The 27538-nt window shown below is 37.7% G+C and overlaps 1 protein-coding gene across 4 annotated transcripts in view; it reads left to right on the top strand.

The window, feature by feature from the left end:
* The window catches only part of LOC120585063 (legumin J-like), a 37480-nt gene that overhangs the window by 6126 nt on the left and 3816 nt on the right, over nucleotides 1-27538 (top strand). Inside the window, exons 1-10 of one of the 4 annotated variants that reach the window (XM_039841281.1) lie at nucleotides 2195-4610; nucleotides 8749-8856; nucleotides 10039-10254; nucleotides 10731-10937; nucleotides 13771-14001; nucleotides 14908-15061; nucleotides 16579-16688; nucleotides 17238-17351; nucleotides 18619-18765; nucleotides 21785-21863. In XM_039841281.1, coding sequence (XP_039697215.1) covers nucleotides 8773-8856; nucleotides 10039-10254; nucleotides 10731-10937; nucleotides 13771-14001; nucleotides 14908-15061; nucleotides 16579-16688; nucleotides 17238-17351; nucleotides 18619-18765; nucleotides 21785-21863 — 1342 coding nt within the window. In that variant the 5' untranslated portion in view covers nucleotides 2195-4610; nucleotides 8749-8772. Of the gene's footprint in view, nucleotides 1-2191; nucleotides 4611-8748; nucleotides 8857-10038; nucleotides 10255-10730; nucleotides 10938-13770; nucleotides 14002-14907; nucleotides 15062-16578; nucleotides 16689-17237; nucleotides 17352-18618; nucleotides 18766-21784; nucleotides 23696-27538 lie in introns of those variants that run through there. The other 3 variants (XM_039841263.1, XM_039841272.1, XM_039841289.1) reach the window with 3 other exon arrangements.

Here is a 27538-nt window from a genome sequence, read left to right as displayed (position 1 = left end):
CTTCTTTTGATAATTTTCTAGGGCTTTAATATTTTGATTATTACCCAAGGTTTTGTATGATGTTGCAGTAATTGAGTATCAACAGTTATTGGCTGAAATATTGAACTCGCTTATAGGAGCATTGGATGGAGTAGCTTTTTTTTTTTTTTTACAATTAAATCATGAATTTTACCTTTTATATCATGAGACTTTAAGCACTTATCTTTCATACAGATTTTAGCTTTTGAAACTTGACATTTATCCCAGAAATAATTTAATCTTTAAGTTTTCCATGGGCAGCAGTGCCTGAGTCATTGTCCTGTTATTAAATTTTATTCACCTGGTGTTTTGGCATTTTTAAAATGTATGTATTCCTTAAAGAATTTTATCATAATTGGTAGGATCATCTAGAAGTTTTTTCTTCTAAGAGATGAGGACTGGCTCTATAATTATCCTTTCTCTTTAGAAACTTAGCTGATCCATCGTTTTTGAAAACATAGTTGAATGCTTCTCTTAATTGGTAATTGTGTGTGCAATCACAGGCACTGATTAATCGTTGAGCTCCTCTTTCTTCCAGTTATTAGATAGGAACTTTCGTGCTCCTCAGTCCTTCCTGGTGTGCTTCCAGTAACTGTTTTCCCCAGATTACTCAGCTCACTCTCTGCTCCCTTCCCTATGTTTACTGAGGTGGTATCCACATAGTAATAAATGTATATATAATGGTAAGTAAAGGATAAATGGCAATATAAAGTATTGATAAGAATAGGTGTAATATAAAGAGATAAGTATATATATAATATATATAATTAAACAGAATATACATAATTTAAACACATATAACTTTAATAGAAAAAATAAGGTCTCTATACATTATTACTCTTCTATTATTAAAATATAGAATATATTCTATTGTACTTATCTTTTTATATTACAACTACCTTTATCAATACTTTATATTACCTTTTATCCTTTAAGTACCATTATCAACTTAGATCCTTTTACAGGTTTAATATATTCCAATTAACCACAACAAAACTATTACTTGAAGCCCAAATTATAGCAGTCGGGCTGTGGGGCCTTTGAAAGCCTCCTTGGTGTTGTCATTCTTAAAAGCATCTGGAAACAACAGGATGTTCCAAACTCTCCTTATTGTTTCCTGTCATAATCTCTTTCTAAGGAATCAGAAGTTCTTGTTCCTCATAGCAGAGGACTATGTTAGAGACCAAAGTCTAGACACTAGAGAAGCACACAAGAGTGGATGGAGGGCAAACACACAGCTGCTGCAGGTGTTATTTTTGGCAGTGACAGAGCTGGAAATGTCTGCACAAATTCACTTTGTTATTTCTTAGTTAACTCATCATATTGCTATGTCATACTTGTTTATTTAAAAAAACAGTTTCTGTATATGATTTTATTGATCACTTAGATTTTCTCCTATTTAACAGTGTTCTAGAAAGGGTAAGATAAAGGGAGAGTGATGAAGCCTGGATGCATTGATCACTAATTGGTAATAGTTTGAGGGAGGAGATGTGATTGTACTGAATGTAAAAATTATGTAAAAGTCAATCATTTATTTGTTTAAATCTACTAAGTGCCAGGCCTTCTGCTAAGCTTTAATGGTGATGTTTCTGTCCTATGTTGTCTATAATCTGGCAGTGAAGGCATTTGCGTAACAAATAATTTTACAATTAACTGAAAAGAAGACTTCAACTGAAACATGCAGGGTGTCCTGAGAATGTATTTTAGGAGCACTTGACCTTGTCTTGGGGTACTAGAACATTTAGATATACGGGAGCAAGGAAATGGCACTTGGCAGGTGGTTAGTAAAGAACAGTGAATCATGTTCAGAAGGAAGTTGCTATACTTGGAGACATTTAAGGTCCCACATAAATAGGAAATGAAATTGTAGTTATTGATGGTTTGTTATTTTAAAAGAAATAATTTATTATTTTTCTTCTGAAGCGTTGTGAATGCAAAAGAGGTGAGAATATGCATGCCACCATGGTGACCAGCTGTCATAATGTCTTATTTATCAGCAAATATGCACTGACATTGCTTAAAATAAGTCCCCCCAAATGCGTATGATTGCCTCAGAGATGCAGCATCCATTACCCATGGTCTCACATTACATTCTTGGGTCATTAGTCCACAAGGCATTCGGATGGTACAGGGGTTTTATAGGGTATGTTATTTTTTTCCTCAGGCCAGCTGCTGTGAAAATGGAAAATTTTAGTTTCTTTCTTTTTTCAATTTTAATTTTTTTCAATTATATTTGACATTCAATATTATATTAGTTTCATCAGTTTATTTCTTGAGGGTAGGAATCATGGTGTATATTTTCCAGTATTTTTCTTAGCCCCTCAGCACACTGCTTATAATAGAACAAGCACTTTATGTGGATAAGTTGGTTGGTTGGTTTGCTATACGGTTTTAGGCTAAGGGTGTCCATGGACTAATCCTTGTACGTGGTGATTTACTTGGTTGCTTCATTCTTAACGCTGTCATTTTTGCTTTTGTCCGTTAAAAATTTTAGTCTGTGGTAAGCAAGTTTAGGAGACGGTGTCAAAGGAAGAGACCATTTCAGGTGTGTGGAGCCACATGAAGCATAAAGTATGGCACATCTGAACCTTCTGGGATGGATTGTTGGAAAGGGCTTAAGAATTTACCATTTACCTGAAGAATAAGACAAATAATTTATATTCCTTGCCTACAAGCACATAGCTTGTCACCAATAAAACTGAAGCTAGCATAAAACTCCATTTTCTAGGGATATTTACCAAATTCCTTTCCTGATTACCTTATTAAAATTGCTGCTGCTTCCTGCTTTTCTTTCCCTATAGCACTTATCACTTTGTAATTTAATATGCAAGTTACCACTTTTTATTTATTTGTTTGTTTCTTCTGACTCTTCTATTAGAATGTAAGCTGCACTTAGGCTGACAATTTTTGTCTATTGCAGTTACTGATATATCCCAAGCACCTAGAATAATGCTTGGTACATAGTGGACATTCATCAATGTTTGTTGAATGAATGCGTGTGAGCAGTAGCAAAATCAACAAGTGATCAAGATAATTGTTCGTATCACTCAGCAGGCTTCCTGGAATTCTTCTCATCTAACATGCTGTAAGATTGGCACTGTAAATTACACATGAAGCACTTATTTGGGGGAATAAATAGCTGGCGTGTTGACTAACTTGAATTACGTCAATGGACTTTTGAAAAAATGGATATGTTGGGAAACTAGCAGTTGAATGTTATTTCTCAACATATTTATATCTCCAAATCAAGTGAGTAGAGAGCTAGACAGTCTTAAAGGTCATTTAATCTAGGTTTTATTTTATACACAGGAGGAAACTGACTTAGCAAGGTTAAGGAACTAGTCCAAGATCAGATTGCTAGGCAGAGCCAAATGAATAGAATATTTTCATTTTCTTGCTGAATGAATAGAATATTTTCATTTTCTTAGCTTCACAAGTTCAGAGCTCCTTCCCAGTGTGTTCTGACACTTATCTTAGGAGCCCATACCCACATGATACCTATAGTGTTAGAGTTCTTCCTGAGAACATTCTAGAATGGGTAATGGTGGGGTATGGGAGTGGTGGGAATGTTTATTGAGCCTTTTCCCACAAAGATGTAGAATTTAAAAGTTTGGCATTGATTTTGAGGTAAAAAATATTTTAAATAAGTGTTTTATCTGTGAGGCCAATAAGGTAGTTTCCTCTTCTTGTTATCTGGGTACCATAAAACAATGTTTTTCCTGTTTAATTTTCCCTGTGCATTTGTTAACTGGCATGCATCATGACATTGTAAAGACTTTGAGGCAAGGGTTTATGTCTTCTACAATTTTGGTAATTTTTCCCAGAGTCTGTTATATAGTACATTCTCATATATCTCTGTCATCCAGAGGTCATCTGTAAGTTGAGCAATAGATAAGAAATATTTACATAATGAGAGCATTATTCAGTCTTGTTACTGGTAGACGTGTCAAAGGAAGTAATCAAGAAGAATTGCTAAACATTGTCTCATCAACCTTATCCACCTAAATAATCATGGGAGGCAGATAACTTAGAGATTGGAGAGGCAGGTGGGTTTCCTCTACACAGTGAATTGGGGACCTAGGCTTACTGGAACGTAGAAGCACTGCCTTTTCTCCCCTACCAGAACAGCATAAAAGGAAGACCTGCTTGGCTCAGTCATTCTAAGGAAAATGATATTATCTTTTGATTGGATGTGTTCCAGTAAAACAAACTCCAATTTATCCCTTTGAGAGAGATTAAAATCAGCAGCTCTTAGCACTTGCCAAGTTTATTATTAGTATATTCCTAGCCCTTGTGATGAGATAAACATTTCAAAGAATAAACCTGGCAGCATACCTTAGTGGAAATAAGGCTAGAGAGGCTATAGATATGTTTATTTTAGTTTGTGGTTTTTAAAAAAATAGCTTCAATGTAAAATGGTGCAATACAACAGAACTTTACTACTTGTTTATGCAAGAGTATGATGTGGATGTTCTTGTTTGGCAGGTGGGTTTCCTCTACACCGTGAATTGGGGACCTAGGCTCCTTCTCTCTGGTGGCTCTCCCCGCTGCCCCGCCCCCCACCCAGGGCATCACTGCACTGCATCCAGCTGGTGAGAGAGGGAGGGGGCATGGTAGGGGCTTACCCTCTTTCAAAAAAATCTTAGCTTGGAAATGGCACACAGCATTTCTGGTTATATTTCATAGACCCGGCCACATGGATGTGGGGAAATATAAACTAGTCGTGTGCACAGGAAAAACAGATAAGGGCCATTTTCCTTCTCACCTTCTCTCTTCTCTTCTTCCTTTTCCCCTCCCTCCCTCCCTCCCTTCCCTTCCCCTTCCCTTCCTTCCCTTCCCTTCCTTCCTTCCTCTCTCATCCTTCCATCTGTCTGTCCGTCCGTCTATCTATCCTTTCTCTCTCTCTCTCTCTCTCTCTCAACATTACAGTGCTGAACTCCTACATCCTGTTCAAAAAGGACAACCCTGAGCACACGATCAGCCATCTAAACTTCAGACTGATGTTGACTGAAAGAATGCTGGAAAAGCATCACATGCCAGGGCAGCAATGTCTTCGAGGTCGTCTGTGCTCTGATGATGTCACACCTCTTTGTCTGGAAGACATTTCCCTACCAGCACACCACTGACATCAGGGAAAGAGCATCCAACTGGTCGCTGCAAAGTTTACTGCTCACAGGATAGGGACAGCATGGAGATCTGGAGAGAAACGCAGTATTTTTGTGCGGAATGTGATGTTCCACTTTGTGTTGTTCGTGCTTGGAAATTTACCACACACACCCCCACACGAATTATCAGATACTGATCATCATACACATTTCTGTTACATTAGGATTAGAGACAATTTCTGTTGTTTAGAAATAACTCTAAGAACAGTTTTTCTATTTTATTTTCACATTGAAGACCAATCAGATTTGCTTCAGCCTCGAAGAGTGTGTTTATATAAAATTAAATTAATGCTGGCAGCGGGCTGCACTTTTTTTTTTTCTAAAAGGGAAATGGGTTAAAAAATAGGTTTTTGGTGGATATCCTATGCTTACATAGATATTAAGGATTCCTGCCCTGCTCCCACTGCCACCTGTTTTAGAGATTAAAGCGACCATAGTTTGAATGATGCTAAATGGTGAGAGGGTAAATTAGAAGATGATAAAGGGGTGAAAAGATAAGGGATATACTATCTCAGCTTTGTAGTACCTGAGTACAGTCCAGATAGGAAGCTCCTTGAAATAGTAGTAAGAAAACCTAGGTTTTAGTTATAATTCTATTAGCTTAATATATGCAGGTCTTTTTATTCTAATATTCTAATCTATAAAATAAGGACAATTGTATAAATCATTCAAGGTAATAGGTGAGGATATAGTACTTTGAATTACTAGGAGGGTTCATAGGTGGTTTAAGTATTCAGGGTGTCCTTACACCGTATTAAAATCTAGGTATTATTAAGGCAACAAGTCTGCTTGTGCTTATTAAAAAGGAACAAGACTAACATTTGTTGGGCATTTACTATGTGCAGGCAGGTGCTAAGTGCCTTACATATATTAACATTCTCTCGCACCTTTATGGGGGTGATATTATTAGCCCCATTATGTAGATGAAGAACTTGAGGTACAGGAGGGTTAAATAACTTGCTAGTAAGTGGCAGAGTTGGGATTCGAACCACGGTGATCTGGCTTCAGAGTCTGCACTCTTAACCATTCCACTTTAAACCTGTGCCCTGGTCACAGCGACCGGCAGTACTGACATTTATCTAGCTCACTCTGGTGTGGCCACACCAACTACTCCTGTTCTGACTGCTCAGTGCTGGTGCTTTATGAGTGGTTAAATATTTTGGGTGTAAACCTGGCCACTGATGAATAAAGATGCTCGTACTTTCTAGTTATGTTTGAATTGAGCAAGTATTATATTTGACAGCCTAAGTAAAACTCAGAAAATATTTTAAGGTATTTATATTTAAGATCAGAAGCACGATAGCTTAAACATTTTAAAGTGAAAAGTATTGGGCATGTATTTGTTAATCGTTCTTACCAATTTCAAGGCATTAACCCATGTTTGTAAGTTAGATGTAAGTAAGATGGTTCTTGTTTAGAAGTGATTAGATGTGTGATTAGGTGTGTTACAAAGAAATCTAAATGGGTCACTAATGTTATACTCTTTCTGTAAGTCTGGCATCTGCTGGGTGATTTGGCTGCTATTTGTAGAATCTGGTTCAGTTTTCAATTCTGCCTGTTTTCTTTCCAGTCTGCCAAGCATTTTTGGTTTAGTAGAAACTACTGCGTATCTGAGGGTTTTGTGAATAGCTGGCATACCCACTACTCAGGGGTCTCTGGGCTACACCACATAGTTATACTCATATGCCCTAAAATGATTTTGATAATATCCCTGCTTCAATTTACCTTGAACTATTTACATGTAGTATATCAAAGGTATGAGGTTCTCCTACAGCAAAGAGTTGTAGGAAAAGCTCTGGCTGAAAGTGAAAAGCTAGACTTTTTTTTAAATCTCTACCAGTGACTTACTGTGTTACTTTGAGGAAAATAGCCTCTGTGGCCCTCCATTTTCTTATCTGCAAAGATCAAAAGGACCTCATCCAGCTGCAGCCTTCTTTGATTCACTGTTAAAGCGAATTTTAATATGTTTGGTTAATGCTTCATTTGTTTTGTCATTTAGATAAATGCTAAACCTAGCTCCCAAGTAATCTGCTGAGGAAGGCTGTGTTTTTATACTTCTAAGAAAAATAGCAAAAAATGAAATTGTGTAAAACTTGCTTTGAGAATTCGTATAGTACCATTTGCTGATAAGACCAAAGCAAAGTGGCATACTGTATTTCCTTGAGTCTTAGAGACCATTCATTGTGAAACACATTCCAGTTAACAAATGTACAAGGAAAATTAAACAGGAAAATTATGTTTTATGGTACCCTGATAACAAGGTGAGGAAATCACCTTACTGGTTCCATAGATAAACAGTTAAAGTATTTTATTACCTCAAAAACAATGCTGTACATTTAAGATCTTTGTGGGAAAAGACTAAATTGATATGGTGCACTGATGTGTCTTAGACTTGATAAGATATGGCAGAAAGCCACAAAGTTTAACTCCCTATCACTGGAACATAGATTGACCTGCAGCTTTGTGGCACCTGAGCTACCTGATGCAGATAGGGCCTACATCGTTAGCACACGATCTGTTCCAGAGCTGCTTATAGACAGGCCAGATATCTGGAATAAACTGTAATTGACTAAGTGCCTACCTAGTGAAGCCGTGTTAAATATTGAAGGCTCTGCTCAAAATTATGACTTGCCTTTCCCAGCTCAATTCCCTTCTCTGTCCTCTCAGGACCTTGTACGTCTGTCATAACACAGCATGTTTTTGGGGTAATAATTTGCTTTCTGTTTCTTCTACTAGATTATAAGCTACTTAAAGTCCTCTTAATGCTGAACGTAAGTGTCATCCAGCCCGGAGTAGAGCAGACATTCAGCCACGTTGATGAAAGAGACAAAAGGAGGAAGGTAGAAGGGAAAGCAGGATGGATGACTGCTTTATGGATTTATAGTAGTTTTTAGATTCCTCAGGCCACTACTCATCACCAGGAAATATGATGCAAATGAATTTTAAATAAATATCTAACTTTCAGGTAACAAAATTATTTAATAAAACCACATAGGAAAATCAGTCACCTTATATAGAGGCAGAACCGATTTGGGTAAAAAATGATTGTGCTAGACTAAGCACCCACCATGAAACTCTGCGGAGAACTAGTGTCACGGAAGAATCTTTAGACACTGAAACTATCCATGTGATTTTGAGCAGTTACTGTACCTCTCCATGCCTCAGTCTCCTAATCTACAAAATGGGAATAATCGTAGTACCTCCTAGGATCACTGTGAGAATAAAATCACATAAAGTGTATATAGCACTTAGCATCGTGCCTGGCACACAGTGAGAGAAGGAAATAAATGTTAGCTGTTACTATTATCTGTGGATGCGTCATCAATGAACAGAGTTGGAGACCATAGGAAGTGTTTTATTGCCCTCTAATCTGGCAATTATTTCTAGGATTCTTTTTTTTTTTAGCCAAGATTATAGTTGAAGAGACCACTTCCTTGTTTCATTTCCTTAACTTTCAGCTCTATAAAAGTGCTCCCTTACTTAAGAGTTATCATTCTTCTCCTGTCTGGGATCTCCGGGATCTCCCCGTTGGCTAAAGCTACAATTCTCCATTTTTCTTTTTCAGTGAATTGCTTGCCCCTTTTTGCCAATGGACAACTTGGCATTTGAAATGCACGAAGGTGCAACACAGCACGTTTCATTTGTGGGGAAGATGAACAGCATCTCCAGAATGGTAAGTTGGACTTTTACATCTTGAGATTAATTTTCCCCAAAAAACTTTATGCAGAGCTCAGGAAAGAACCCCTCTGAGACTAGCTTTCCTCGAGTGACCCTGTTCTGCCAAGTAGCATCCCTTGCTTTAAACATTTTTTGATTTGCCTTCTTGCTCATAAACTCTTAACTCACACCTCCTTTAGCTCTTTAATGGACCAATTCTCTATGAATTGTTGCTGATAGTCTTAATGAGTTATTTATTGTTCAACATAATGCCCTTATACAATGTTAAACTGAATATGTTGTTAAATGATTGTGCTGTGCAACATATACCATTTAACAATGTTAAAGTAGTAAGAATATCTATGTTATTAGTGATCAAAGATATGCCTGCTCAGAGAGAAAGGCCAGGAACTCAGAGGGGAGTGGAACAGGAGACCTTGACATCAGTGCTTATGAATGTCATTTTAATGGTCGGAGGAACGAGGGCAAATTGGTCCAAAGATTAGGGTGCATATTCTCTTTGCAACATTCAGTAATGTAGATGGTAACTCACAGAAGAAATAATGTTATCGTTAGCATATGTTTGTGATGTGAAACCAGGAAATACATAGAAATGCATGGGAATATTGTGGTCAAACTTGGTAGGTGGTTTGTAGCTCATATAGGTAATACATGGAGCAGGCAGGTAGTTTAATGAAGCTTTAAAATGAAGGCGAGAGTGAGAGAGACTGGATCTGTCAGGCTAGTTGTTTATAGGTGTGCTTCTTATTCCCATGCATGTACCTGTACGTGTATATGTACATTCTGGAGTGAAAAAAATTCTTGGAAAATACTCTTTATAACCTCTTTAATTTTCAGGTGAAGAAACTGGTAAATGGGGCTAATTGACCGAATTGGAATGCATTTTATATACAAACTTAACTGGCTACTTAATTTCCTAGTAACATATTATGTGCCCTGGCTCTTCATCTGTTTATTTTTATTCTTGTTTATTTGAATGTCAGCAAGGGATATGGGAGGGAGTGTGGTGTGTGTATTTATTTACACTCATATTTGCACGTGTATTATTTTACTGAGTATATTTATCCTACAAATATATATTTTTTTAAATAAAAGAGAAAATAAACCAAATTGAGAAAAGAGGCAATATTATTAATGCATCAGGAATAGATAATAACGGCTTCATAATTTCTCCCAGGAAGAGAAGAGGCAGTGGTCATTGCTGAGTGTTTTCCTGGCGTGTCTCTTGGCCTGCACCGTTACCACAGCAGTAGGAGTACTGATTCTCTCCTTGGTTTATATCAACAACACTCAGCTCCATTCAGAGCCTGAGCTGCGCGCAACTACAATTGCGATATTGCAAAAAGCTGTTGATCCAAAATTCCAGTTTCTTAATCATTTACCTAAATCTAAGGTATGAATCAAATAGATTAAGACAAGCATCATCTATTCTAAAACATCGATTTCAAAACAAGGTTTCCATTCTCTTTTCACTAAGCTTTGCTCGCTCTTCATCGGAAGGAACCAGCTGTGGGCTACATGGATGAAGGGAGGTGAGGGACAGAGAAGAGGGAAAGTTGGATCGATATTGGCCCGAGGCAGAAATTTTCTGTAGCAGATAGTTCTGTGTGTGGCTGGAGGGGAGAATTGCAGGTGGATAAAGGGAAAGCCCTCTAGTCTCTTGTCAGGACAGGTGTTCATTTTTACATGAGACAGGGACTAGACTGGTAGCGCTCACTGTGTGTACCACTGTTGTCATTTTTTGAGTCTTGCAGACCTATTCTTCCTTTTCTTTTTTGGAACTCTATTAGTCATCTCGCCACCACTGGCTTTTCTATTTTGCCTTCCTCTGGCCTCCATGCTGACGGCTGCTTGCTTATGACTTTTCAGGTGTTTGAGTTTCCTGGTGGTGCGATCCAGTGGGCCCGATACAGGAACAATATCAAAGACTATCTCAGCATTGAAGAAGAGGCCTTTGGCAGGAGCCTGAATAGTCAGAGATCGCAGATGACTCTGGGGACCCTGAGAATAAAAAGCAATGGCCTCCGGGCCCCTCACTGGCACTTCAATGCTAATGAACACGGCTATCTGGTACAGGTATAACCAGTTTGCCCATTCTGCACTTAAGCATTTATGCCGGTGTGTCCTTAGGCTATTATTTTAGTTGTCGCGAAACCTACTTAAGTGATAGACAACATCTAGTCTATGTAGTTAGATTAGTTAGCTGTACTTTGAAGCATTAACCTGTTTGTTTTAATTATTCTTGGCATCGCTTTGAACTTCTTTCTTCAGTATGAAATTATTTTTCATACTCTTGTTAAATAAGACTGCTCTTTCATCCCTTGAGCCAAAGCTGAAACTGGTGGCTCTGATCTAATGATCAAAGAGATGACAGCTTTCCTCTAAGGGAAAAAGCAGAGACCAGAATAACAAACTAGTTTGCAGATGTTCAGCTGGGAGTCCCTAAGATCAGTCCAATTGGATGCCCTTTTTTGGTTCGGACCTTTCAGAATTTTCTGGAAGTCAAGTGAAAGAGAGAGCTGGAGGTGAAATGAGTATACTTACTTGAATTTCAAATAATTCATGAATTCTACAAAGTATTTATTGGTCACCTTCTGTATTTCAGATACTGAGGGAAGCAACAGTGACTAAACCTCACAGAACTTTCAGAGTTTGGTCTTACTGTGGTGATTTTGTTAATAGGTCAGCCAATTTTATGTGACATATTTCTGTTGTTGTTAATTAAACTCCTTTTTCATTCTTGACGATTTACTCAATTTTAGGATTAACAACAGGAAGAGAGGTGAGAGTTTCATCTATATGAGACAAAATCCTTCTTATTTCTCACGAGAGAATAGAAGCTCAGAAAGATTAAGTGACTTTTCTAAAGACGAACTGTAGTTCTTGGCTAGACCGGGAAAAAGTCCATGTTTTTTTGACTTTTTTCTTTTTCCATGTGTATAAAATATGTAAAAGAATAATCTTCAAAAGGCTAGTTCTCATAGCTCTGGCTAAGTAGTGGCAGAGCAGTAGGCAGAAGGAAAGGCAATTAAGTGAACTTTCCTGGAGGGGACCCCCTAAAAAACGAACTTCGAGCCAGGGAACTTAGTCTGGAGCATGTTCCAGTGGGTAGCAGGCCTAGGATCTAGCTCAGCTCAGGAGTCCAGAGAGCGTTTATAATCTGAGCTTCTAAATGGGGACTAGAAGGTAGTCAGAAGGTCCAGACGACCACTTCCAAAATAAACATTGGTCAGGGGGATGACCTATTTATTTTATAACATGGTGACTAGAGTTAACAGTACCGTATTGTTTATTTGAAAGTTACTGAGAGAGTAGATCTTAAAAGTTCTCATCACAGGAAAAAAAATTATAACTGTGTGGTGCTGGATGCTAACTGGACTTATTGTGGTGATCATTTCACAATATATGCGAATATTGAATCTTTATATCGTACACCTGAAACTAATATAATGTTATATGTCTATTATATTTTAATTAAAAACATACAAAATAATCCAACTACAAGAAATAATGTGGGCTAGAATATTCTCTAGATCTGAGAATTCTGGGATCATTTGTTCTCATTATCAGGGTAAGGAACTAGCCAATAAGGTGTGAAGGAAATCCCCTTACTGCGCACTCACCGGCGGAGATTGCTTTTGCTTGTGTGTCTTCATGAAGCTTTGGAAGGAGGGTCCCTGAGAGGAGCAGGGCAGCCGGGGTGACCAGCATGTATGGCTCTGCAGTGAATGTACCTCTCGGCTACTGTGCTATCTCTGCTCTAGAGCAGTCGATGCCCTGATATGGGTAGATGCATATTTCTGCTGTTCCCCACATGTAGACTTGGAGAGAGCTGCTGAGAGGTCCACTTTCCCCCTTCATCTTTAATACCCACCTGGATATGAATTGTGCATGTTGTCTGTGTAGGCAGAACAAAGACTTGTTTTTTCATCCACCCTTGTCGATGTTCCACCATGTGACCATGAGTCTCTTGTAAAACAGAAATAATGGTATTTTCTTTACCTACTTCACAGGGTAATACTAAGGAATAGATTAGAGACCAAGAGAAAGGATACCATTCTGTATCAGCAGAATCAAAGTATGTGCAGTATGGTCTAAAAGTGTAAACTGCCCCCGGTCCCTGGCAGCCACCATTCTACTCCCTGTTTCTAGAGAATTTGATTAAATAATTTAAACTAGGTAATTCGACTAGATAATTAAGTTTTAGAGATCTGCTATACAACATTGTATCTATGATTAATAATACTGGATTGTACACTTAAACATTTGTTAAGAAGGTAGATCTCCTTTTAAGTGTTCTTAACTACAATTTTTTTTAAAAGTGTAGACTTTGGAGCTAGACTTTTTAGGTTCAAACCCCATTGACTAGCTGAGTAACCCTGGGAAAATTATATATCCTCTCTGAACTTAGTTTTCTCATCTGTAAAATGACAATGATGATACTTGCTTCATAGGATTGGTGTAGGGAATAATTGTGTTAATTAGGTAAAGTACTTAGAAGAATATCTGGACACACAGTAAAAGTACTAAGTGCTATTATTGTTAAGATTGTATGCAGGCATTTTCTTATCTGGAGAATACATGCACATCTGTATGCATACACAAAAACACATGTCTGTGCAGCCACATATAAACACACACAGGTGCCTGCAGTCTGTTCAAGGGGGCAAAAACTGGTTCTTGGAAGGCAAAAAAAGAAACTTTCTCTTTTTATGAGAAAAGCATAGACATATATATATAGTACATAAGCAGTATGTGTACACATACAGTACTTTTGTAGTGTTAAAATTTCTTAGGGTGGTGATAAGAAAAAAAAAGTCTAAAATGGTACCTTGGAAGGGAGGTAATTAAAAAGGTTGAGAAACATTGCTCTAAAGTGATTGGATATGCTTTTCTGTTTATGTTTCAGGGGACAGCATGGATTGGGGTGGTTGATGATGGTCACGTAGTTACCACATACAATGTTACAGCTGGCCAAGTGATCTTCTTCCCTAAAAATACACTACACTGGATAAAGAACGTGGGGAATGAAGACTGCTTTTTCTTGCTCTTCTTTTCCACACATGATGAACTTCAGACCCTGGATGTTGATGATGCATTTTTTTCTACACCTGAGGACATCGCTTCCAGGTCACTTAAGGTCTGTACTGAAAACTGAATCCCACCATGAGAGTATGCATTGCTTAGGCGCAAAGAAAGCGTGGGAATTCATGTTTCTGGGACAGCAGTCAGTAGAGTAATAGTTGGATAATGGACTCAGAAACAAACCTTGTGTTTTTCCTAAGGATATAAAACTCATAGAGATCGTTTGTTTTATGTTTTCCTTTATGAAGGACTTTTATAGGAAACTATATGAATTTGATAGAAAGGTTATGATATAGTTAATACAAATTGCTATACTTTTTATTTCTGAAAAGCCATAAGCTAGTACAGGGAGAAGTTTGCTACAGATAATGTAATTGTGTTTTCTTAATCTAATGCAGAGGATCCCACACTTTTTCTGAACAACAGCTACTTTTGGTCTCTTCATATATTTTATATCATTGGCCCTCCAATGATATAAATATTGCTGATAATGCTGGGTGCAGAGGGGTCAGATGTAGATGTGACAATGTAAATAGGTGATCAGAAGAACTAATGATGGCCCATGATTGGCTATTGGAAGTGGTTCCGTGGTAAATTTAGAAATCTATCTAGTTAGGTTTTATGATCTATTTTGCAGCAGATCCTGGTCTAATTTTATAGAGAAAAGTAGAAGAAATGGGTCTTAGGGAGAGTATAGATAAACATGGAAACCAATGTATGTTTTTGTAGAAGTTTTTATTGACCATAGAACATCAACACATTTAGAACCAAAATACATCGAAAACTTAGAGGATTTTCATAAATATCACAAGTCTTAAGCTAATCGAGTTCAGCACTTTTGACTGGGCCACTGAAAACCACACTGATGCTGATACTACCCTATCCTTGACACCGACTATTCTATTGCTAAAATTTGTAGAATGTTTCACAAATATCATATGTGGTTTCTTATGTGTTTCAGCCAGAAGGCGGAATTAATTTCATTAGAACATTCCATAAACAAAAAGAAGATCAGGGAGTCAACCTTCCTCACAACTTGGCAGAACTGGTTACAAATGCTAGTTATACACAGTCTCCAGACAACCTTGTATGGAGATACTTTTATGACCTTAAAGGTATCGTTTGTTATTTTGTGAAGTCTTTTTAGTTAAGTATTTATATATGTGATTATATAGGTGTATTGGATTGAGGTGTTATTTTCGACAGTGGATCACAGTCAAGAGAAGTTTGAACAGAGTTTCTCAACAGAGTAGGTAGGAAATGTAAGAAAAGGCCTAGAGGCAAAAGAGAATGTGGCAAAAGATTTCAGTGTTAGGTTATGTGTGGGGGCTGGAGGGGGGGATTGTAGGAGAAGAGGCTGGTGAGAGAAGAGGAGTCCAGTTATGCAGGTTTTATGCAAATGAGTTTATACTTTATCTTATTGGACAAGAGGGACAATTAAGGGGTTTTAAACAAAAGAGTGATACAATTAGGTAGTTTGTTTATTTGAGATATAATTGACATACATTATATGAGTTTTAGGTGCACACATAATGATTCAATATTTATGTATATTACAAAATGATCATCACAATAAGTCAGTTAACATTATCACCATGTATACAGAACTTTTTTTCTTATACTGAGAACTTTTAAGATCTACTCTCTCAGCAACTTTCAAATATGCAATACAATATTATTAACTGTAGTTGCCATACTGTACATTATATTCCCATCATCTATTTATGTTATAACTAGAAGTTTGTACATTTTGACTCCTTTTACCCATTTTGCCCATCCCTACCCCCAACCTCTGGCAACCACCAATCTGTTCTCTATATCTATGAGCTTTTCTTTTTTGTTTTAGATTCCACATTTAGATGAGATCATATAGTATTTGTCTATCTCTGTCTGACTTATTTCACTTAGCATAATGCTCTCAAATTTCATTCATGTCGTCACAACTGGCAAGAGTTCATTCTTTTTTATGGCTGAATAATGTTCCATTGTATATATGTTACCCCACATTTTCTTTATCCATTTATTTGTTGATGGACATTTAGATTGCTTCCATATCTTGGCTATTGTAAATAATGCTGCAATGAACATGGGGGTGCAGAGATCTTTCTGAGTTAGTGTTAGTTTTGCTTTTTGAAGTGGTGACCAATCCTGCTGAACTGTGGAGAATGGATTGGAAGGGGCCAAATGAGAGGAAGGAATATTGAGTCAAGGGCTCTCGGAGTCCCTCAAATAGGGGTGGTGGTGGCCTGCACTATGACAGTTGTGTGTGAGAGAGAACTGTTGTGAAACAGAGAGGATCTAAAGAGGTCGGGCTGACTTGAAGCGTGGGGTAGAGATGGGTATTTAGGACGACTCTCAAGTTGTCTAGCCAGGCCTCCTGATTGAACAGTCTATTTTAGAGAGGCTACCCTATGTTGGAAATTTCAGGAGAGCTTGGAAGGTTGGATATATCTAACCACATCAGGTCAGTATCTTGGGGGCACATAGGATCTGGCGTTAGCAGTTCCCACCACATAAGTTTTTGTGACTAGAAGAGCTGCGTCCCTCACAGGGACTATATTTGACTTTCCTTTTGCAGTACCATTTTGAAGTATTTTATCTTATTTTGTTTTTCAAACTTTATCTGACTCAGGTTCAAAAGAATATCGATTTCCAGGAGGAATAATACAACTGGCACAATATTGGAAAAATGGAAGTGAACTAAGCAAAAATGAAAAAATTTTTAGTACATTCCTGAATCAGGTGATTGAGAAAAAATAATGTTTTGATGATTATTAAGGTGGATGAAATATGAGATTTAGATAGGATTTAACCTTCTTTTGGATAAAAAGAAAACATCAAATCAAACACTTGTCGATTTGGTTAGTGTAAACTATTAATTGAGGCTTCGGTGTGGATTTGGGAACGAAATTTTTTGGCATGGATGGCTACATTAATGAAAAGACTGGATACTTGTGAGTCTTTTCTTTTCATTTGTTTTAAATGCATAATGACTATAAGCACAGCTGTGGTGTCAAATTCCCTGATTCAGAATCCCAGTTCTGCCACTGTGTGATCCTAGGTACATTACTCAACCAACCTAGATTTTAATTTCAGCACCTGTAAAGTGGGGAGAATAATACTACCAACCTTATAAGGTTGTTATAAGAGACAAGCGACATAATAAATGTAAAGTACATAGAAACTGCATGTCTTAGGACTACATAAATATTAGTTATGATTAAATGAATTGTTAAGTTGCTAAATAGGATCTTGGCCAAATAACTGTATTTCATGTTTTTCTTTTTCAAGCATCAAAATACCCTTGCTTTGAGTACACTCAAAATATACAACAATGGATTACGACAGCCACATTTCCATTTTAATGCGAATGAAATGGGATACGTAATAAGTGGATGTGCAAAGGTAATTTTTCTGTGAACAGTTTTTTGAACTTCTCTTTTTATTGCAGAAAGAAGCAAAGGGAAAGTATTTCTTCATCTTGGTTCAGTTGTTGGTAACATAAGAGGACTTGGTGCTAATGGCTTTCTGGGCAGTTTCCAGAAGACACCCTGCTAGGTAGCTTTCAAGATTGATCTTAGTGTGAAAAGAGGCTAAAAACATTTCAGAAGTAATAAAGAGTTATCACTTATGGTGAAAGGTCTGGAACACCTGCTTACATTTTCAGAGTTTTGCATCCTCAGGTAATGCAAGGGTTTAAGGTGCTGCCCTATGGAGAATGTGAAATCACTGTTTGCCTCTCAGTGTAATGTGAGTTGGGGTGGGTGGAGAGATGTCAAGCATAGTAGACTGGCCATATATCCCAGTTTATCCTGAATCCTCTCGACTATTAACAGTGCCCACTTTGACTCTTCAGAGAGTCCTGGTTTGGATGATCAATTATATGGTTAACGTAATAAAAGCAGAACTGAGTTACATGTTGCTATAGTGATTTGACATTGGTTCTGGATTTTCATGGGGCCTCCTTGGGGAAATCTATAATGGTATACACAGGTAAAATGGGCTTCTCTAGCCTATACCTGTCTCAATCTTGACAGAACCAAACCAGACTGAAACTCACCTATTACATCATCGATAGCAAAAGTTTTGTTTTATGTTTTTTGAGGTGAAGGCTTCAGTAAATTGGAAAAGGACATTGTAATTTCTCACAAATTGTATTTCAAGGATCAGATTTTATTTTTGGTGTGCTTGCGTGCTCACATGTGTGCATTTGTGTGCACATTTAGTCTCTAACATTTTTAGGGAAGACTGTTAGGATGCTGCTCTCATAGAAGGCTGAATTTTCCCAAATACATAGAAAGGAAGGCATGGGAGTAGTAAAACATTGAATTTTAAGTCCTTTGCCTACTAAGATACTTACCTAAGGGTAATTTATAACCCTTAATTAGAACATAGTGATTGAGGTTCTTTTTGTATCATGTTCTGCATTACTGAACTCGCTAATGGCATTTTGAGGTACATTTACTTAGAGTACCTTTTGATTTTTGTGGGACTGTGCCTCAGAAACAGGAGCTTTTATGTGAAGGACGGCCTCTATCTTCTGCTATTTACCCTCACTAAGAATTTCCTTTATAACCATGTACTTTTATTTTTCTGTTCTTCACTATTAATATTTATCCTTAATGAATATTTGATTTTATTTGCTTAACTTCAAGATTTTTTTCTTCTTTAGGTGGGCATTATTAATACTCAGGGAACCACAGAGTTCGACATTCACATTGGAGATGTGATATTTTTTCCCATTGGAACGCAGCATTACATTAAGAGTGCATGTGATGAGGATTTGCTCTTCATTCTTGCCTTCAGCACTGGAGACCAGGTGAGAATAAGCGCATTTAAGAGAGATTGCTGAGTGCCATGATGTGCAGAGTACTCTGCTAACCAATATTCTGGATCATAGGAGCCTTCAGTAAATATGTGTTGAATGAACGAATAAATGAATGAATTGGCAGAACCAATGTGCGAAGAGAAGGAGAATCAAGTAATCTTTTCATTTGGTTATAAAAGGATCCAATATATCACATTCCCTCTTAATTCCTCGAGTTCTGAACCAACTGAGAAAAAATGGCAAAGAGTAGTATATAGAGATCCATGAAGTCATTCTCATTACTAAGAAAGCAGATTTTAGAAAATGTAACTAATACCTGTGGGCAGGTAGGTTTCCTCATATCAATCCCCAAAATTGGATTGGCCTTCCCAAGCTGAGGCAGGCCCTTATACACCTTATGGCATAAGGAAACAGAGCATGCTCTTTGAAGCTTTGCCAGCTCCCAAAGAGGGAGGAGCTGAACTGAGCATGCCCAGTTTATTCTTCCAGAATTTTCTTGGTGGAGAGAGACAGAGAAATAGAGGCTCTTGTGTATGAAAAGAAACTTTAAGAATAGTGAAGTAACATCGAGCATGATTGAACAATGCTACTATGTAGGAGTAGTATTTTTTCCTATCATTTTTAAGCAAATCTGATATAAGATGATCTTTATTATAACAATACATAATACATTAATACATAAATTAGGGAGAATTACTTACTGTGTTAAATAATTATTTGCTTTTAAAAATTCACCCAAGGTGATTTAATTAGATGCAATAATGTGTTTGCGGAACAGGAATAAACAGTGGAGTTTAGGTTTTTAAAAATCCTTAGGGCTAGGTTCCCTTCTGAGACTTGTAGCAGTGAGAATGATAACAGTCTGACTGGGCCCCTCTGAGGCAAATCCAGGAACTGACAGATGTTTCTCTTGGCCATGGTTCTTCTTATGAGTGAGGCCCAGTAAGATCTCCAGGGGAGAGTGAGGCATGAATTTGGCAGTGTCATCACAGGTAGGATTCACCCCTGGAGAGAGGTTCTGTCATGCTCATTTCCTATGATGATACCTATCTTCTTTGTGGGAGGTTGGAAAATTCCAGCATTTTCCTTGCTGGGTCTCTCAGTCTTCCTGGGGGTACCTGGATGAGGTTTGTGGAGAGCTAGGTGAGGAAGAGATGGAGTTGATAGCTAGCTGTAGACTTCGTTGGGTTGCGGGGAGAAGGAGCCCAGTGTTCCTTACTTTTGGTGTGGGTCTCCCTGATACTGCCACCCCTTCACCATTCTCTACAGCCGTTATATGGATAAATCATGGTGCAAAATCAAATCAAGGAAAATATAAATAGGAAAAAGAAAAAAAACCTCAAGTTATAAATAGCAAGTTAGAGTTTAAAAAGTTAAGAATAAGAAAAGAGAATTTAAAAAATAAGCACAATATAAATTTTATGTAAGTGTAAAAGTATTCCAAAGGTAAACACTTAAGAATTAAATAAATATGAAGGATAAAATAAATAAGAGTTAATGTGACATGAAAGGCTAATACCAACAAATTAAAACTTAAAATATGAAAGAAGGATAAAAATAACAATTGACACCCATTAAATACAAGCCAAAAGTTAAAGAGTATAAATCTTTTAAAAAAAGAATAGAAATAGGAAATTCTTTTCTTAAATGGAAAAAAACCCCACAAAACAATTTAAGAGAGTGATCCACAACAGGGAAGAAAGAAATGAATCAGAGTTTTAGGTAGGAGGAATTTTTTTTTACCTCTGCCCCTACCCTCTGGATTATCTGATATCCCACTTGAGAGGGGATAGTCCCCCACTACTCTCTCAGAGTAGGAAACGTTTCTAGTGCGGATATGTTTTGCATAAGGGGTATAAAGATAGAGGCAGAGGTGAACACATGCCCGGAGAGAAACACGGAATAAGAGACAGAGACCCAGAGAGAGAGACATACATGCCCAGAGACACACACAGATGGATACAAAGAGAGATGCATAGAGAGAAAAATACATGCTTAGAGACAGACACAGAAATAAAGACATGCAGAGAAGCAGACACCGAGAGAGGGAGAGAGATCTACAAAGGGAAACATACAACACAGAGACACACAAATAGAAGGAGACACAGAGACATACAAAGAGGGATAGACACTCATGGAGAGACAGAAGCAGAGACACAGAGAAGGAGAGACACACAGGCACATACATACATACACACAGACAGGCAGTCCTGTGCACAGAAGGACACAGAAAGACACACACACATACACATGCACAGGGACAGACAGACAAAGGGGCCACACACATAAACAAAAGAGAGAGATTCAGAGACAAATAAGCACGTGCGCACGTGCACACACACACAGAGACACACACACAGACATAGAGAGAGGCAGAAACACACAGTGAGAGAGATACATAGAGAAACACACCAATGCAGAAATTGAGGGAGCCTACTGGGAAAGAGGTGGCGTCAGAGAAAGAAAGAGAGGGAGAGATAAAGACAGTGGTAGGAAGAGTGGACAAGGACAGATAGTCACTCCCACCTGGCTGGATAGTCAGGCCAGAGAGGCAGAAGTTATTGACTCAGCAGAGAGGTCAGTCTCTGGCTTTGGAGCAAGAGGACCACTTACCAGGCAGTGAGATTTGCCTCCATCATGTGCCCCTGGGCATGGTGTTCTGAGAAGCTGTTTTGTCACTAGTCCCGGCTCACAGGAAGACAGAGAGCCCTGTTCCCTCATCAAAGAGAACTCTTTTTTCAGTAGGATGGGGATCCTTTCTAAAGGAAGTTTCAGATGCCCCAGCACATCTAGCCATCAGTCAGACTTTCCTTATTCTCATAGTTTAAAAGGTGAGCTCCCCAGGCAAGGGAAGAACAGGCACACAGCGTGACCATTCACAGGAATTCATAGCTGTGCAAAGTTAAACAGCCAAGTACTCACTCTGTGGTTTTGTAAGTGCCTCAATGGCTGTAAGGTCTTTGTAGCAACCTGAGTAGTTACTGATACATCTTTTGGTTTCCATCGTCAGCTGCAAACCCTTGACATGGATGATTACCTCCAGGCCACAGCAGACCATATTCTGGCCCAGCTTTTCTTCAAGAAACAAAGTGAGTTTAAGAAGATCCCCAAATTCAAGGAGGACCAGGCAATCAACCTGCCTTAGATTTGCTGATGAGTTCATATTTGTTCTTCCTTCTTCATTTGTTATTATTGTTTTAAATGAACTTGGCTAATGAACCTGGAGCTAGCTCTTCACAGCATGGACAGGCGAAAGCTAAGCAGCACTATGGGCTCATTTAGCCAATAGTGACTGTGGGCAGTTCATGCTAAGAGGACATTTAGTACACTCTGTGTAGATTAGTAGATCTATGGAGGCGATCTTATAAATTCAATAATTATATTTGGGTATGGATTTTAGTATATGTGTATATATTTGTTTATTTTTCCCTTTGTTACTTCAAATTTATTACTCCAAATGAAAATCCATTATTTTCATGCATATCAGTAAGTCTTAGTACCGAGCATGTATTTTTGTTATTCATCACTGTGAAAGGAAGTAGGTCAGCCTACATGTGGACATACTGAGGCACTGGAACCCAGATACATCGAACCTTGTATGGAGACTTTATTATGGCACCCTAAGCCGGTGATTCCTAACCCTTTGGTTGGCATGAAAATAGTTTTTATAATGCCCAAAATTTCGAGGCCTAACTCATGTGAGTAGTTGTATACTTATTGTATATTAGTTGAGAAAATACTTGGTAAGCTAATTATGAATTCAATACTTTCTTTGAATGTATTTGGATTTTCTTAATCATATCAACTATTTAAAGTTGAGGAATAGCCATCTCTATATTTCAGAAGCACATGGTTTATTTATTCTATACGCAATGCTGGCTGTGTATATGGATCCAAGGACCACTTGTCATCACTTGGAAGCTGGCAGGGGCTGGTGGTCTCTGAGCTGGGGGCCAGAGTCTTAAGTAGAAAACAATTCGGTTATATCTAATCTTTGTTTTTTGTTTGTAATTTATTTTAACAGACATTTGGTACCCCCACATGTGGCTTGGGTACCACCATCAGTTCTGGGCTACCCTATACACAATTCTAAAGTCAATATAGTTGATTTTTAATGCTTTTGACCATCATCCCTTATCAGTTATTCCCCTGATACCTAATGGGATTTTTAGATGTCTTAAGATATTCGTTCTAAGGCTAAAAAGAACCTGTATGTTCCTTTCTCTTCTCTATCTCTTTCTAGCTCTGTTAACTACAAATACAGAATTCAGTAGGTGTCAGAATGGCTCACTTTTAGCATGGGAAGTAGCTGCCTACGTAATGTGCACAGTCAGATCATTAAAGGCCTGTTATCTCTTGGAACCACCTTACTGTGTGTTTGCCTTATTACCCGTTTTTGGGAGAGCCAGCCAAGATCAGAGCTTGGTAGCAATGTGAGTTTTGTGCTGGTGGAGGTGTTTTGAAGAGACTTTGTAGGGAGTGGGTCCAGGGGAGGAACATGGTTGAGAAGATGCAGGGAACAGCACAGGGCAAAGGGTATATGGGAGGAGGATATCCAGATAGAGGGGAAATAGTCATAAAAGGTAAACGGCAATGTGTGCAGACAGATGTTGTCTATGAATTTTGTTTTACTTTGGGAATTTTTAAATATATTATAAACTGGTTCATAATCCATTTTCTTGTATCAGGAAGTATTGTGTCAGATTACTATGTGGTCATTTAATAAAGATTTTATACATCATTGTGTATTTTTTGCCATTGTAGTTTTAAATGAAATCTGTTCTTATGGTTTTATGTATTTGAAGCATTATTGGATTCCCTCTATGCATCCTTGAAGTGTGACTTAGGAATCCAATCCACCACGTATTTAAAAAAGAAAAATCTTAAAAATAAAACTCTAATGGAGACAATTTAATTGGAACATTGTTGGTATATTATTTCGTGGGAAGATATGTTTTTAACTTTCACTTAGTTCTAATTTCAGTCCTTTTACCCTCTGTGGGATGCTGATTTCTGGCTTTCTTATCATTTTTTTTTCTAGGGTAACTTAGTCCACTAATAATCAAATGCTTTTAGACTTTTTGGTATATTTACTTTATTACCAGATCCGTAGACTGAAGAGTGAAATTGCAATCAGACTGATTATTTACTGCTCATCATTTAGGCAAAACTCAGACATTTGACTGAAATCCTCCTTTAAAACTGCACCCACATTAACCATTTTAAACACACAGTATAAGATGGCCACATTTGATTCAGTTGAGATGATATAAATTGTACATTAAATGTTTTTAAAAAATCTTTAAAAAGAACTTTCTTTTAATAGCAGCTTTGAATAACTGAATGGAATGACTTGATTTGAGTAGAGGAAGTACAGTTTAAGAAAACCACTGAATGTTCCTTATTATTTCTAAATAGTGGAAGGTGGTTGTAACTTTTTTTTTCATATTCTCATCCTTTCCTATTGAATAATCAGACTGCTTTTTATCACCCAACTGATTAGGGAAAAGAGTATAGTTACTGTTACTATAAAACTTGATTCCCAATGACCTTAATTTCTCAACGGTTGAAAGTGATTCAGCAGTATAATATTATTGCTTAAGAAATTAATAAGGAAAGAAAGCAAAAAAAAAAAAAAAAGCTACAGCAATTTTGTGCTATAATTTGAAGATACAAGTGATGTCTCCCCCATTCTCTGTACTCACCAAAGCTTAATGAAACTGGTATGGCCACTTTGGATCACTGTTCCCTGAAAAGGCTGGAAGACACTGGAAAGCCCAGAAAAGAACAGTGGTGGCTAACGACGTGGAAACTCTTTACTTCATTGTACTGAAGTTGGAACTGTTTGGAAAAAACAAGTTAAGGGATGACTTAGCACCATGAAATTATGGAGCTGGTAGAGGCCACATATCATTTAGTCTCATTGTTTTAATTTGCAGAAATGGGAAATGAGACTCAAAAGGGTAAGTGGCCAGTAAGATATTCGAGACCAAAGTCCAGGTCTTTTAAGGTACCCTCCCTTCCCTTGTAGTGTATTTTTGGTTACTGTCTTCGGGTATATGAGAGATTCCTCTACATGAAGCAGAATATACTAGAAAGTGCACCGTGTTCAAGTGGGAAAGGTGGCTTATGCTACCTGCAAATCAGCAGTTCCTCCAAGAGCACTGCTTCTCCTTTGCTGGGCCTCCCACATGCTGGATGCCCAGGTCCCAGCTGCTTTCTGTAGGGATGGTCAGAGCCTCCTGAGATCTCAGGTCACTATATTCATATCTAGTCAAGTACTCGCTGCTTGTGTTTTAGTTTAAAATTTTTATTCAGATTTTTTCATTGTGATAAAATATACATAACATAAAATTTACCATTTTAACCATTTTCAAGAGTATAATTTGGTGGCATTAAGTGCATTCATATTATTGTGTAGCCATCACCATCTTCCATCTCTAGAACTTTTTCATCATCCTAAGCAGAAAGTCTGTACCCATAAAACACTAACTGCCTACTCATCTCTCCCCCCAGCTCCTGGTAACCTCTACTCTACTTTCTGTCTCTATGAATTTGACTATTCTAGGTATCTCCCTAATATATATGTGGAATCATATAATAATATAATACTCATTGTTTGTTTTTATGAGGTTCTTGCTCATTTTTAAAAACGATGCTTTTACTATGTGCTTTGAGCTAGGGTATACAAGAAACATAAGATGTGGCCTCAGAATTTTTAATGTAAATGTTACTAATTCAATGCTGTATTTCTCTTCTCTCCCTACCTCTTCCCTGGATGAATTCTGCCCTTATGATGAGTATTCAAAAATAATTCTTTTTTTAAAATTCAGATTATATTAGTGAGGCCATAGCAACAAATGTGAAAAAAAAAAAAGCCATTAGTTTACATTATGCCCTCATATTTCCAGAGAAGGCAACACACAACCCTTTAGGTAATTCCTGTTCCAGTGTCCTTGGCCCTAAAAGATTTTTCACAATTCTCATAAAATGTCTTTTCCCTAATTTTGTTTGAGATGAGCCTTCATTCTAGGCCCTAAAGTTTAAACACCAAGATAAGAGTGTTTGAATTTTGTTTTTTGTTTTTTTTAAATATTAACAAGAAACTTCGAATGGCCTCAATGGGTGTCCTTCACATCTCTTAGTTCTGTAATGCCCAACTTAATCATTTTATTATGCAGATTCTTCCTTGGTTCAGAGTGTAGAGTATCTTGTGCTGAAAGGAAGTAAGTTGAGATGTGCAAGTTGAATGGGATATTGTACCACTTTGGCTGGAGTGAGGGAGAACTTAGGCAAGGCATTAGCAGACATCGAAAATGCCCACTTTAGATGTCAGGTCGATGAAAAGATTTAAAAATTTTAAGTTGTCACTCAGAAAAAAAATGCAAAGCAATTAGTAACCACTTTTTTTTTTTTAAATCTCTTTTTAGGAAATTGGGCAATTAAGAGGCAGGGTTTTTAATTTGTTTTTGTTTTGGTATTAAGGGTACAGTGTGCAGTAGATGTTAGTAGCATCAGGAATAAATTAAATGAAAAACAGAACAATTACTATGAGCACTGTTCTATTATCGTCCTTGGAGATGATTTTGTCTCTGTTCATAAGAAGTTATATATAGTAAAAGCCGATAAGAAAACTGTTCTGTCAGCCAGGATGGATCATCCTTTCAAATGTACTTTCTCCTGTCTTGTGAAATAAGCCGTGGGAGATGAGTGTACCAGTTTATAGTACTGAGATCCCACCTGGCCTGGGTGTGGGAAGGAACTCTTAAATATACAGACAGCTGCAGATTGAGAGAGTCAGAAACACACAAATGAAAAGGGAAAACTATGAGTTTAGCTTTTGTTTTAAAATTCCATAACTCAGTCAAGAGCTGGAGCAGAACTCTTGAGCCTTCTTCCGATGGGAGAGCTTGAATTTTCTCCATAAAATATTTGCTTTTTTATGGGATAATTTTCTAACTGAGCACGGCCAGCTTCAGCCCATATCTTTAGCTACCACCCTTTAGGTTTTTAACTTTTAACCTCTTATTTAAATATAGCATACGTGGAGAAAAGTGCATACATCACAAGTGTAAGCTTATCGCAAACCAAACATGTCCATCCAACCAGCACCTTGGCGTTGGCAGCCCTGGGAGAAATTTAGGCTAAAAGTGGATTTTAGAGAAAGTGGGAAGACACAGAGCAATAGTTGCTGTCATTTGAGATGGTAAGGGAGATACAGACCCTCCTGTAACTTTGCAGTGACTGTAGGAAGGGGTTTCAGAGTGGTGGAATGTGGGGCAAGGGAAGTGGTAAAACCTTTTGGCAAGTCCCTTCTTCCATTCCTTGACATTGGCTGCCTTTCTGGAAAAGTCACTCTAGAGGCAACGACTCATTTGGCGGGGTCCCCTCCATTCTCCTCTTCTTGTGGCATGTAGACCATTTCTACTTGGAACATGAAATATTAAAAATTCTCTATATACAGGCATTTCCCAAACCCAACACATAAAGGTCAAGCGCAACAGGATACTCATGTTTTGAATGGAATATGGATGGAAAATTTGAATTTATTTTGGGACAGATGCTAGTAAGGGCAGCTTGATCTGAATGATGAACTAGATGCAGAGCTGGGGCTCTAGCCATTGGTTACATATCCATAACAGGCATGTAGGAAATTAATATGAATTTGAATTAGTATCTGAAGTCTTTCTTCAAAGTACCTTTGTTCAAAGGAGAGAAAAAACCCACCCATTAAGTATCATAAACCAGATTACTCTGTCACCTG

This window comes from Pteropus medius, unplaced genomic scaffold (genome assembly GCF_902729225.1).
Source record: "Pteropus medius unplaced genomic scaffold, Ma_sr-lr_union100, whole genome shotgun sequence".
Taxonomy (NCBI): domain Eukaryota; kingdom Metazoa; phylum Chordata; class Mammalia; order Chiroptera; family Pteropodidae; genus Pteropus; species Pteropus medius.
This window is presented reverse-complemented; position numbering and strand designations above follow the sequence as displayed.